The sequence below is a fragment of the Pelecanus crispus genome, chromosome 6 (genome assembly GCF_030463565.1).
Source record: "Pelecanus crispus isolate bPelCri1 chromosome 6, bPelCri1.pri, whole genome shotgun sequence".
NCBI classification, from domain to species: Eukaryota; Metazoa; Chordata; class Aves; order Pelecaniformes; family Pelecanidae; genus Pelecanus; species Pelecanus crispus.
The window spans coordinates 35,196,044-35,210,738 of NC_134648.1; the positions used below are offsets into that span (position 1 = coordinate 35,196,044).

The 14,695-nt window shown below is 43.5% G+C and overlaps 1 protein-coding gene across 4 annotated transcripts in view; it reads right to left on the bottom strand.

Moving 5' to 3' along the window:
- The window catches only part of SUSD6 (sushi domain containing 6), a 90,840-nt gene that overhangs the window by 51,067 nt on the left and 25,078 nt on the right, over positions 1-14,695 (bottom strand). For all 4 annotated transcript variants that reach the window (XM_075711847.1, XM_075711844.1, XM_075711846.1 and 1 more), the window contains exon 3: positions 1,602-1,789. In XM_075711847.1, coding sequence (XP_075567962.1) covers positions 1,602-1,722 — 121 coding nt within the window. In that variant the 5' untranslated portion in view covers positions 1,723-1,789. The remainder of the gene's footprint in view (positions 1-1,601; positions 1,790-14,695) is intronic.

A 14,695-nucleotide genomic window follows, 5' to 3' on the forward strand; every position in this document is an offset into this window, starting at 1 on the left:
GCTTTTGTTAATGCGACTGGATGCTTCAAGAATTATACTAAAAAGGCTTGCCAGTATTGTGTCTGCCTTTCCCCATCCAGCAGCCCTGTGCAGCCCAAATGCACAAGGCATTTGCATACAGATTACAGACTCAGTTGAAGGTGCTGCAGTGTGTAATGGGAGTTTCAGATGGAGATGGTGCGCTCCAGCCCCAGGCTGGGAGGCATATCTGACAGGCCTACATCTGAGGCAGTGACATTATCACCAATAACAACGAGACTGGAGAAAAAAAAAAAAAAAAAAAAAAGGATAGACCAGATCCAAAAAGACCTTGTCCCTTTCCCACTCTCACTACCTGTTCTTGCCAATTTGTTACTGTCTCACATGTGTCCCCTCACCCCTCAAAGCCACAATCAGGCCAGGAAGACATACAAGTCTAGGATATCTGATTTCAGCAGCCTCTCCCTTCCAACTTGAAGAGACAGAAATACTAAAAGGACATCAACTTGTCCTCCAGCAGTTTCCAGCACCAGACTTTTCCATACAGGATTACCTCAGCTTTGAGTGCATCTGGCAACTAACATTTATTCTGCTCTACCACACAGAGGCCAATTCAAGCTTCACTGATGCTGAGGAGTGTTGGTCATGGGACGTTTTCAGGTGACATATGTCAAATAAATAGGACTTTTTAAGAGTTATGTTGAGAACTGAGGTTTTGTTTCAAAGGCAAGCTATTGTTCTACATTGCAACAGCTGCTGAAATCAAGTCTATGTGATTTGTTGGGACTAACCTCCTTCAAAGTTCTGTGCAAGTGCACACAAAGTTATTCCTTCCATCCCATGCCACTTACAATCAGGCATCTCGCTACAGACAAAAACTACATCACGGCTGGCATATTTCAGGGTATACTGTGTAAATAAGCACATACTTCACATCATGTACTACCTTGTGAGTATCTAGTGTATTTTCTTCTTCCACTCATTTCTAAAATGCAGATCCCCTTATCTTTGCTGAAATTTTACATATCATCCCATCACACTGCTATTTACATTATTCACAACACTTGTCCATCAGATAAACAACAAGAAGTTAGAAAGGGGTGAGGGAAAAACTCAAGCTGCAAAGAGGATCTAATAGAGGGGTACAGTTAGCAGGTGGAGTTGTCAGAAGACAGCACACAAGAAAACACTGAACAGATTCATTGGCTGTGCAAAGAGCTGAAGGCAGTCCGTGCTTCCAAAACTACTTCACATGAGCAGTTGCTACAGGGCATACAGATAAGAGTGTTTACATGACAATCTCACGCAACCAAAATGTGGTCCATGCTCTTGAGACAGTCCAAGTGCCCCCAGCTGCAGAGAAGAGATGAAGATGGAGGGGAAAAAAGCTGGGGGAATCAAAATGACAGGGTAAAGTACAAGAATTTATTTACTAATATGCAAGACTTGTTCAGTTCAGACATTGCCCTCTGCTTAACAAGTAGCAATGGAATTTTTCCTGTGAGTACTGGAAGATATACACAAATGCATCAACCATCACCAGCTTCCCCATAAAAATATAAGGCCACATCCGTACTTGCATACATCTCCCCCCCTGCAGCATCTGCAAAGGTTTCACTTACCTGTGGCCTGTGCTTCCAAGATAAAGGTACCAAAGATAACTAGCAGAAGTAATAACCCATGGCTAGTCAAGGCAAGAGATGATCCTGTGTTGCTCTTTGGTGCTACCATTCCATGGCACATCTTTTACCCACCAAAGTTTCTTTTCAAAAAATTCCCAAAAGATCTGGTTGATCAGGAGCACCTCGGTCTACAAAAACAAAAGACAAAGAAAGAAACAGTAAGTGTTGAGCCAAACACCTACAACATACAGGGAGGGGAGGAAAGGGGGAAATTCAGAAACAAACAAGATCAGCCTTTTGCGTGTTCTAGCATTTAGGAATCTTACCAAGTATTCACAGTTCACAAGGTAACAGGAGCAGAAAAGGCAATCTTCCATATAGGAAATACTAAAAGGAACTGCATTAGAGAGACCAGAACTTTTCACTCACCCTCTAATATTTCAGGTGTGAAGACTGCCTAGCCTACAATTAATTTTAGGTTTTCCTTTCAAGACAACCCCAGAGGATACAGCATCTGGAAAATTTGTTTCAAAAGAACTTCAAGAGAACCAGCCTTCCTACACCCCCACCACCTTTCAGAAGGTCTCCAAGACAGAGCAGACTGTACTACACAGCTAGGATAAATAAATCAAATGCTTCTTCAGCCACCTGGAGAGGCACAGCAAACCTGACAGCCAGCCAGCAGGCAGGCAAACACACGCTTATAAGGAGGAATGTAAAACAGCTTGCAAACCTCAGGTATAATGTTCTGACAGTACAGAGCACAGCAATTAAAATTGCAGGATGTGACACCACTCATACCTGAGGACTGAGGGATTCAGCCATAGCCTATCAGGCACTATCACAGCAAAAACAGACTCATGCACAAACACACAAAGTGCAGTTGGGAAATCAAGAAAGCAAAAAGTTGAACCCCTATTTTTAATGAAGGAAAAAGACCCAGCAGAATACGTCCCTCCAACCTAATATGGTTTTAGCCTGCAAGACCTTCAATGGTGACTTTGGACCTGGACAAATAACAATGTCATATGTAACTTCAATGCTCATGAAAGAAAGTTGGGACTAACAATCTGCATGTACTAGTTTTGCAAAGGACGAAGGAGAAAACTGGGTGAGTGATGGAGTGAAAAATAAAAAAAGTAAAAACACCCACATGGAAACACATATCAACACTTCCATTATGCTATTCCTTACACAAACATCTAAAGCTCTCAGGGGAAAAAAAAAAAAATTGCAGAAGTATATTTCTTTACATTTGACCACAGGAATACTTTTAATTTTGAGTGAAACCCCATTCAGCCACAGCGTCTTCAGTTAAATGGATATTCATACTGAAGGGGGGGTTACTTTTTTTTGGCCAAGTTTCCCATAGAAATTCAAAACTGCTGGATAACTCCAAACAAATTTGAGAGGTGCAGAGGCAGGTATCATACTCTTTTGTACCCTGTGAGACCTGGGTTAGTGTTCCTACTCCTAGGGAAGCTAGTATGACTTTCAGATCCTTGAGTACTTCTGATATGAAGTCAACAAGCCAGCACTGACCAGAGAAACACAAGACTCAAACAGCCACACTCAACATTTCCAATTACTAAGACAAAAAAGAAGCTGCACTACAGGAGGGAATATGTAGATTTGTCATTAAACTTGGAAGTCATCCTAGTGAAAAGAGGGTTTCCGTAGTTCCATGTCACTACTTTACTCATATTTACTTCACAAAAGGGCTATCTTTAAAATTTGGATCTTTCAAGTCAATTAGTCTCTACCAAAGACAAATTCTTTGTCTGCATACACCCCCGCCTTGAAATGTCATATCAAGATGACATTTAAACTGCCATGTGGCAAGTCTGAAGCTGACACTACAATAAACTCTGTGTCTGCCCCTTTTGTTTCTTGCTTCATTTGGAGGGGGAGGGAGAGAAGTGAAGCTATCCCATTCTATCCCTGTAGCACAGCCCATAGATTTCTCATGTCTTCTACAGACAAGGAGCCGATGCTTTGTTCGCCAAACTCCTGCCATGCAGAAAGGAGTAAGGATGCCGCCACTCACCTGCTGGAATTCCTTCAGCAACAATTAGATCACTGAATTAAAAAAATAATCCTCTGTGAAGAAAGTCAAGCCAGCCAGTCTGCGCATCTGCCCCCTCCTCTCAAACCAGATCTCCAGCAAGGATTTTAAGTTTATATTCAATTCGAAGATGCCAGCGTCTGGCCTATACTCCAGGCCAACAGCTGGCTGCTTTCTTCTAAGAGTCACTGCTCCACACTGAATTACAGCTCTGACAAAGCAATGCACCATCTTCAGCAAATTGCCCTTCTGATTAGATCAAGACAGGTCTGCCCTCCCCATTCCAATTTAATGAAGCCTCATTAGTATAACAAACTCTGCAAGTCTTGCTGAGGTATCTTTTAAAAGTGGCCTTCCCTGCCCTTGGAACAGTGCTTGCCAGGTGACATATCAGTGGCCAGAAGGAGAGGTAGAGAAGAGGGCACACAATTATCACAGAATTTGCTGAGCCGCCTGAGGTGTACTACCTTGCCCCAGCGGCATTTTCCTCCCCCAAAGATTGCACATGTAAGCCAGCAGTCCAGTTCTGGTCTCTGAACAACAACCAAGTTAGAGATACCTAAACAAGAGTATCTTCTGGGGGAATCAATTATTGCTTGTTCTCGATTCACTAATACATTGCTCCAAAGTACAGTGCTGTTTCTTTCCTTTCTTCTAAAGTCAGGCACAGTTTCCCCATCTCTTTTCAGCTACCAAGTCACTTGAGTCCCAGTTTATCAGGGATCCTGTCTGTCAGAGGCACGGGGCTGCCTCACAAGGAATGTTGTAAATTGCTGCTGCTATGCCTACAGTAACATCCCACTAAGCTGATTTGGTTCAGTGTGGGATTTGAAGGAGACACAAAGGCAGCAAAACCATTTAGCGGAAGATAGCATTGATAAACTCCTTGGAATTGTTAGAGGACAACGGGCACAGGTACCACCTGTGAGGATCCTCCCTTGGGCTTCAGCCAAGTTACAAAACTTGTTCCCAGACTTGACTTTTCCTTGGCAAAATTAGAAGATGAAAGAGATTCTGGCTAGATAAGAAGATATCCTTTCTTCCCAGAGGGGAGCTGGTGGTTGGGAAGCTATTTAGACAGACATTCAACTCTCTGAAAGTTGACTGTTGTTTTAGCACATTCCTTATACCTACAGCTCAGGGGGAAGCAGCTTTCCTAACAACTCTTCAGGCCTCCACCTCCAGAAGTTAACTAGAGTGCATTGTAGAGCACACACATTTGTCAGAGACATACTCTCAGGGAGATAGCTTAACAATTCATGGGCTTACATGAATCAAAGCAATTCCCTGTTTACATACAGCATTAAGGAATGGGCTGGTTTCTTTAAAGGATCCTAGAAATGATGAGGCAGAAGCCACCAGTAGCACAAGTATACGGAGTGAGGACACTTCAGACCCGTTTCACATGCCACAGCCTAGGCTGAAGGGTTATGGTAGGATTAAGTTTAAACAGAGATGTTTTCAAAGCTAGTATTTAGTATAGACAGCAGTTCCCATAAGTACTGTAAAAAAGGGAAAGGAGATTCTTCTCTGTTAACAGTATATCAGTCAGAGGGTGCTGGGTTTTTTTTTTTTCCTCCTTTCTTTTTAATGTGCACTTTGAAAAACACCTATTAAATACAGATAAGAAAATAAACTATCCTCTATGGCCACAAAGTCAACAGGCACACACCCTCTCAGGGAATGCTATGAACAAGGGAAAAAGTACTCATTGCTCCCAGGTTACTGCCATCCCCAGCTCTTTCTTTTCTTGAAATCTTGTCATCAAGCAACCTTCCCAGTGATGCTTCAGCATCAGTCCCCCTCACTGCATGACCAGCCCTGCGCACACAACAAGCAGTAGCTCGCTTCTGCATGAACTCCCTGAAGCATACATCAGGTTCCACTGAAACCACGCAGGCCAGACTTTCTGCTCGCTCTTAAACCACAATCATCCATTTCCAAAGATGACACACTTGCATATGGCAGGAGCTTTTTCTAAGCTAAGCTGTTTGGGGACCTCTGCCATTTATCTTCTAGACCTTCAGAAGCTGCCGACTCATATCCCTTCATCCAAGATCCCTTTGTAAGCATGCATACATATTTTCTGATTTTTACCCGTTTAGTCATAGCAGGACTCCTAGGTCCCCATGGAAAAGTGTTCTTTGGAAGGTCATATGCTCAAGACATGAAAGAAAACCAGATTTGGGTAGTTCTGGTGCGCCAAAGACATGGGATGTCAGGGCAGTGGATGGTGCAGTCTAAGGCTCTCCAGTTGCTCAAGATGCCTGGCACAGCTATGTCCTGTGTCACCATTGCTGGAAAACAGGTACTCAACCTGGATTCTTCACAGTTTGTTTAGGGAAGTGTTCAGTATGTTTGGAATGCTACTGGCTTGCTTTTAAAAACCATATTTGAAAATTGCCAAAAGAAAATTAGCTATCCTCATGAACATCAGAGACGTCTATTTCATCCACACAGTTTCCCCCTCACGGAATAATACTCAGAAATTGTTTGCCATTTCTTGAATGCACACAGCAAAGATCTTGGCAGCAGGATGAGTGATGGGTGTGCACAGCATGCCTTTTAAAAGGCTAAGCACAAGGATTGTTCTTGCCTCATGGTCACGCTGCAGGTGGAACCTAACGTGAGCAGTGTGGTTCAGAGGATTTAACCTTTAGTCTTAGTTGCTGGGTTTGCTGTATCCTTATTTTGTCTGCTTTGAATGAGCAGTCAAGCTTTAAAACAGAACAGTCATCCTCTTGGCTGCTTGATAAGAAAAATTACAGAAAAATCAAGTCCCAGTGCCAGCAGAGGAAAGAAATCCCTAATTCTACTTACTTTCTGTAGCTAAACCAGTTTAATTCAAAGCTTTTAGAAACAGAATTGTATTTTTAGCATTTTGGGATAACTTCTCAGTTCAATTAAACTGTTCAGTTAAACTAGACACAAAGAAAAAAACAAAGAATTCAAAGTTACCTGCAGGCAGTTTAGAAAAATCTTAATCATCTGACTTTTCAGCACAGCCAACTCTCAATTACCCAGGATAATTGGAAAAGGAGAAAGAGAGGAAGTAAAAAAACCCAAACAACCCATGTACCACTCCCCCCTGCCACATACACACAAAGTAACCAGATGATTTAGAACATGTGTGTTTGGTAGCTTCATTTTACGCCTTCATCTTTGAATCATAAAGAGGCAGATTTCTGCATAGCACATGCACAGCATAAAGCAGAGGGCTGAACTGCACATACCCCTGCTAGAGAGAGGAATCACTGGGGCAGACTGAGCAGCTTATTCTGGACACTGGAATCAGCATACATCCTCCTGCAAACCTGCAAAAGCTCCTGCAAATTCCCCCTGTAGTGGGACCTGAATTGTTGGGCTCCCTTCCTCATTCCCCAGCTGCGGCACAGGGTTTGTCCTATGACCTGAAATTCAGCAGTTTCTTTCACGTAAATACCTCGTTATAGCTTTCACCTCCTCTCTCTCATTGAAGGTTTCTAGAACACCAGCACAATTGTTGGTGATGCAGAACTCCCATTTTCAAGAGGGAACATCACAGTTTGCTCAGAAAGAAGCAAAACTCCTATCACAGTCTAAAGTTCTATTTGCATCTAGATCATGTTTTTGTACCCTTCCCTTGCTTACCTCCTTATCTCACTTGACATTCCTCAAGAAGTCATCCTGAGGTTAGCCAAGCATATTCTTCTGTGGGCTAAAGGCAGGGACCACTTCCTTCCTCCATCTATTTCCCTTCCATGCTAGGAGTTGGGTGCAAGCCTTTGTGTATGAGCTTCTTCCCTGCTGCAGCCCAAAGAGAAATGCACAGCAGGCTCAAAGGTATTCCCGAGTGGACCAAACAAGCTGCAACTCCAACAGTCCCCTTAGAGGTAAGCAACAAGGAAGGAACAGACATTTCAAGGTGTAAAGAAGAGGTGCAAGGTTGCCAAGGGGGAAAAGGGGTGGTATTCAGTACCCTTTCACTGTCCATTGCATAATGCAAACTCTGAAGTCAGTTGCAGATTAACGCCTACTGGTTTACTATTCCTCAGCCCACTGTGATGCACAGGGCAATTTTTAAGCATAAGGACCCCAACACACTGCCGCTGCTCAGGACACCTTGCTTGCCAGCTTCCTCTGTTCCTACTTATCCAGCCAATGAAAATGAACATGAAAAGAGACCTAGAGCCTCTTTGTGCACATCCAAGAAGTGCCAGAAAGAAGATGACACCTCAGACCCTGAACCCCAGCAATCTTCTATGCAGTATCCCCTCGAGAACCACAAGACATATGTGGGTGTTCTGAAGACATTTTGTATGGAAGATGAATTCATTGGGCATAAGTCAGCCAAGTAAGGGGCTCCTGGATCCCTCCAGGAAAACCAGAGCAAGCATATTTTCACTGCACACTTCAAAAGTCCATTGCTACATCATTGTCAGTCTTAGTTCACAGATTTGCATCTCCTGCAGTTTAAACTGCCGTCCTTTTGCATGGTATATTAAAGATTTAAGAACCAACCAACCAGCCACGCTGGTCTTCTAAATAAATCTGTGCACTGCAGCCATAAATTCCACCTTCCCAAGAAGACATCAGAGTAGGCCTCCAAAACATGAACGTCACTGCACCGCATCAGACACCTGACTGCCGAGGACAAACTTAGCAAGGTACTCTGATATATCAACATGTAGTAACATTGTTTCACATCATAGCCTTTCAGCCATAAAATGTTTTCTGTTCAATTGACTTGCTTTCCCATCCTGTGACACAGTAGAGATCACTCCACAGCAGAGCTTGCTCTAGGACCCAGTTTTCATTCTTATAAATACCACTCTCATACTTTCAGAAACAAATTGTTAGAAACAGTCTCAGTCTTGTGAAGATCCTTCCCCATTTCCAAGTACTGCGGTTGTCATGCCAGGTCTGACAGTCACAGAAGATTCGAGTTTTATGACTGGGGAAAAAAAAATCATCCAATTTTCCTTGCCTTGGTAATTCTGAGAGAAAGCCCTAGATATCATTAGCTCCCCAAATTTTAAGAAGTTTCCTTGAAAGTCACAGAATTTCACTGGAAACTTTTTCTGTTTTACTTGGCAGGGGGAAGGGAAGAGATCAAAATCCGACTGTCCTTCCAAATAAGGAAGAAGCTAGTTACTGTGAGCTTCCAGGCACCAGCAGGAAGGAAAAGCAGAGCCATGGAGGGGCAGGGTAGAGAGCTAGACAGGTTAATGGACACAACTCCAATGCACGGCAGATTTCTGTCCTATTACAAAAAATGCTTATAGCAATGGGGTCACATCACCAGTGAATGAAGAGAAACCAGTTATTTTTTTTTTTTTTTAAAAAAAAGGGCTGGATCTGCTATAAGGAATTTTTTTTTTTTTTTTAAGCATACTGGCATCTATGCAATCTATGTGAGACAGTAGAGATTGGGGGATAGTGGAGAATACATCTCACATGCAATCTTTCCCAGTTTTGGGTTTGTTTGGGTTTTTTTTTTTTTAAATATGTCTTTATTTGGAAAAGCATTCCCTTTGGAAACTATTGTTTCAGCATTTTTCCCCTGCTGCACTGCATCAGAAAGTCTAGGTTTCATACTTTCAGCTTTAATCAGTACAACAGTACATTTACAGAGGACCATATGCACAAAATGTTCCAGAACACTTTCCAAAAATAATAAGTCCTAAAAAAGAAAACTCACAGTAAGCTGAAATGGCTTCAGGGAAGGAAAATAAAAAAAAGCCATGCAAAGGCAGAACCTCTCAAAACCACATACAAGCTTGAAATGTTATTTTCAGTAAGAACAGGGTTCTCGAAACAGCACTAGATTAGTAAGGCCACTTGTATATCCAGGATGCTTTTCTCATTTATGCAGTTGTGTTAACCTGTTCCAGGGAACGCACCACAAGGCCCAGGTACAGTAAAGGCTTATTTTATAATCCCTCACTACTAGAACGTGCTTCTCCCCATTCTTACCACTTGTTGTGCTTTCATTTCAACTGATGTGTCTAAAAGCATCAGTCTGCTATACACACAGCTGCAATACCACCAGGCAGCACAGCCATTTGAAGAGGACACCCATTCGGGAAATCTTTTTCCTATCAAAGCCCTCTACATATAAACTTCAATGAACCAGTGTGACATTTAAATAAGGAACTATACTAGAAGATGGAGGCAGTCTTACATGTATTCCTAAAAGCACAGCTGTGAGACACAACTTGTTTAGAAGCTGCCATCCCAGATATGCAAACATCTACTCACCCACTTCCAAAGGATGATGACAATTGCTGTGCAGTGCTTATTATTTGTATCACAGTTCATATAGAAAATGCTCCACAATAGACATGTAATATCAGAACCTTCCACGCTAACAAATCCTTGATGTTTGAATGTCTGGCAGCACAAAGGTCTTTTCAAAGAAAAACACACACACACACACACACAAAAAGACCCTGGGAAATAAGACTACCCCTTAAGTCCTCTAAAAACTTTATCTTCCAACAGCCTAGTATCATTGACCAAACTGAGAAAGTTAAAAAGCAATTGCAAATTCTGGTTCTGACTAAGACTGTATTTGGGATTCTAACACAACAGAGAACTGCTTTAATAGATGGGGGGGGGGGGGGGGGAGCAGGCCTTAAAAAGGTCTCAGCACCATGGCTCAGTTTTATATCTGTTAGCTCACTATTTTCCTTTACTTTTCTTTCTTAGTAGCAGCAAAGTCATTAGATGTTTCCTATTGCTTTTCCCATTTAGGATGCACTGTGCTAACATAGATGCATGTGTATTGCCACAAACCCTCACTGGGGCAGAGACCGATCACAGTGGCATTGGCACATTTCACTCCACAGAGCCCGGCCACATCACACTTGCCAGCGTACAACTGAAAAAGGAAAATTCAAGTTTTGTGTTGCCATTCAAACCCCTTGCAACCAAAACTGTAGGATGACTAGCACACCACCTGCACGCTGACCTGGTCCTGTGAGGCCATGGTCGAGGGCAGCTGCAGAAGGTGGCCCGGGCAGGCTCCCCAGCTGGACACCCTCACTGGCAGCAGGCACACCAGCTTCCACCCCACTTACTCGACCTAAGCCTTTCAGACTCTAGGCAGGGTGCCATAAATTAATCTCAAAAGTCAGTACTCAAGGGCTGAGAGAAGAGGGGGTGGGAAATAAGAGTCCTAACAGCTTCCTTTCTTTTAAATCACTCTCACAATTACCAGCTCACAGAAAGCACACATCATTATGCAGAAGACCCCCACAGCCTTTTCTCTAACTGGCTTCCCTCAACAGGCTATGCTTAATTTGATTTTCTAACAAGGGATCAGTTGTAATTATATTCTCATTTGAGCAGCACAAGCTAGGAGCATCAAGCCAGAGAGGCGCTCCAAGAAGGATCGCTGCTCATTACATGTCATCAGGGCACCTAACATGCACACCATGAGGAGACCAAGCACTCCAAGCAGAATCCCCAGGACAGGTCCCTTTCTAATAGGGTGACAAACTGGCTTCCCGAGACCTACAACCACCAAAAGGTTGCACATTAAAGATTTCCACCATTAAACTGGGGTGGGAGAGAAGCATGCCAGGAAGAAGAGCAGGGAAGTAAGAGTCCACAGAATAAAACCTGTCATAAATAAAACCTGTAAATTGCATCTCAATAGAAGGTCAATTTGAAGCTTCAGCTTCTCCCTCACTTGACTCAGCGACATTTACACTTTACAAAGCATGACTATTAGTGAAAAAAAAAATAAAAAACATCTCTATGGACACTGTTTGCTGGAACTAGGACAGCCCAGAGGTGGGACCCAGGATGCTCTGACCTGCAGCAGGAAGGGGAGCACACCCCCAGTCTCCTGCACCTATCTCACAGCACCCACCCTGCAAGTGTCACAGGGATCCGATTCCTCAGCTCCCCGACGAGAGGCCTCTGGCCAGCCACTACCAAACAGAAACTCAAAGAAAGTATTAAGCAAAGGGTCTTGAGGCAGCCAAGGAGCACTACCCTGTTGTAACTGTTCATTCAGCAGCTCTCAGCACCTTGTTTATATAGCAGCAATGGTTCCTCAGCCTTTACTGACCCATAGTCTAGCCTGCCCCTTGTACAACAGCGCTGCCCCTTTGCAGAGCCAGCTGGGGTTGAGTCCTGTCCCTCCGCCATCTGAGCACTTACAGGCTTGCGCTGCTACCTTGGCTGAAGGATACCTCCTTGCTCCTGGTGACTGGACACTCCCATGCTGCTGCTCCCATGCCCACTTTGCAGCTAGCCATCCCCTCCACAATGGTGATGCAACTTCCAGGAGTTTGCTGGGGAAACTGGGTCCTTGCATCAGCACAGCTCTGGGACCAGTGGAAGCATCAGCCGGGGAGAGGTAAGAAAACTCCCACCTCAGCTCTGCTGCCGAAGCCTATAGTGTGTGGAACCACTCTGACTTAAACGAGCAGCCTGTACAACATGTTGGGCCAAGTTATTGCACAGGCTTGCTCCATTTTCAATCCCCATTAAAGAGCGGCAGAAAGAATTTACTATGCATAGAGGTGTTCTAGATCTAAACCCTCCTGCTAAATCAGGGCTCTGAGCATCCTGTTTCCATGCAGATTAAAAGCCAGAAAGCTGGGTTAGAGTGCTCCACCAAAGGCAACACAGGCTTGTCTAGTTAGAGGAAGTCAAATGAAATCAAAGCCAAAAGGGGAAAAAGTTGTTCAAAGCAGGACAGCAAGAGTCAGCAACTTGCTCTGGCAGTAAATCTTACAGTTGCACGCAACTGTGAGAAATGCTACAAAGTGCTGCTGCATGCAGGCAAGAATCACACATGTGCCAATGCTAGGTCAGAAGGAGATACACCCAAAAGTTAGAGGATACAAGTTATTTAACCTTCTGCCTCACACCTTGGCTTTTTCACTAGACCACCCAGGACAGCAAAAGCACAGCTAGGCTTTGTCCAGTCTACCTCAAAACTCCAGGGAAAAATCCTCCCAAAGATCAGATTCCTTCCCGATACCCACATGTGCAAAGACAGACCCCAGATAAAGGCACAGGCAATGCCTCTTTACCACTAGGACCAGAAGCTACAGTTGAAGCATCCTGCCAGTGACCCTGAAAAGCAATACATACTGGCTGCTGTCCCTCAGCCAAGCACACTGCTCCCAGGTGCTGCCTCCCTCCTGGTTCTGGTCATAGTCCTCCACCCCCTGAATGGGCTAGCTACCAGGCAGGCTTCCATGAAACACAAGCAAGACGAGGAAGAGAGTATAGAGTCTTCATTGGATTTCTGCATTTTGTTACTTCTCCAGCATGCTTATATTCAATGTCAACAGACTGGGCAATGAACATAAAGGATACCACATGTGCTGCCCCAAACACCTCTTCCCCACACTCCTCTTGCATACACAGAGCTGAGAAGTGGAAGATTGGTCCCTATTTCCTCTAAAAAGGGCATTTTAGAGCAGGCACATTTAGCTTTTTGCTATATGCAGGGTAGGAAACAACTCTGCCAAGCCAGCAGCAGCCAAGCAATGTTGTACATCCACTTGGGAAACTTGTCACTGCTTTGCTTGGGGTTTTGATGCATCTCCAAGCATCCTGTGCAAGTATGCTCAAGCGATCAAACTATTTGTCAAGAAAAAAACCATTCTAGCACAGAATTCCCAGTGACCTCTACTCAGCCTCACAGGAAAAGCACAGCAACTGCAGCTTCAACTGCCTTTAAAGGAAGACTGATTCCCGCCCCGCCCCCCCCCCCCCCCGACATTTTGCAAATAAATATGAAGGTCCTGCCACAGCCAGTAATCCTCAAGCAATTTCCTGTCTCTGAAGACAAGGTTCCCTCAGAGTGAATTGATTAAGTAAAGGTTATTAGAATTAGTATAAAGCAAGCTAGTTTAAAAGTCATCCTCTTCATGTTTTTACCTGTAACATAGTGCTCCAAGCAGCAGCACAAAGAGATCAGCTACAAGAGCTTACAGGATAGCGAAATTAATATGCAAAACCCACCAAACTGTGAGATGAGGATTTAAAATTACTTCCAACAGCAGAGGATTTTCATGTTCGTTTAATCTATTTTCAAGTGAGTTTCTCAAAAGGAATTCACCCAATCCCTTTATTACTGTACTCTTAAGATTAAATTTGGTTTCCCCCATTTTGTCAATCTGACACACAATTTAGTCTTTCAAGAGTCAGCAATCATCCTCACCAAAGCTGTTCTCCTTTTGCCTTTGCAGTCTAAAACTTTGCCGCAAAACAACATGCTAAATCCATTCGCTCCACCTTCCACTGTTACCAATTTCCTTTTCCACTAAAGCCAAACATTTTAAATAAAAAACATAGACACACAAGTGTTAGTTCCTACAAATGCCAGAGGTGCGTGGGGGGAAGCAATTAGCCTGATACCAGTATCAGAAACTTGCTCAACAATTCTCTGGCATCTCTTGAACAGACAATAGGAATTAACAGTAAAGTAACAGCACTGGTGCAACAGTTTAAAAGAAACAGAGCAACCACTTAAATTAGGCATGTTTTACAAATAAGAAAACTTGTATCTTGCAGCAAGGTCTAAACATCAACAGGTTGGCAACTGTCTCATATGCACAAGTTAACTGACCTTCTCATTCCACAAGAAAAAAACATACATTATAGTTTCCAGAAAGGGTCCCTGCACAGGAACTGACAAATTTTTTTTAAGCTAACCTCACTTCACTAAATGCACAGAGAAATAACTGTTGAAAAAAACACCCAGATGTCAGCTGTAGCTCCACCTATAAAGTACAGGGAAAGACCGAATTGTGAATGTCATGTACAGCAGCAGTATCTAGAGGAGTTGGTGGTCTGTCCTTTGCAATCATCTGGGCTTCCATCAGCATATTTTAAAAGGCCACTTGCAAGCTTCGTTTAGTGAAAAGGCTAGCCTCAGTCTGCTTTTATAAACATTCTAGCCCACATAAAACTGCTTTTCTGAGCAAGCTGAACATAACATCTAACAGATGTAAGCAACAGTTGGCCGTGGACAACAAGCCGTCTTCTTTGTCTCCCTTTCCACTTCAGAGTCACTGCT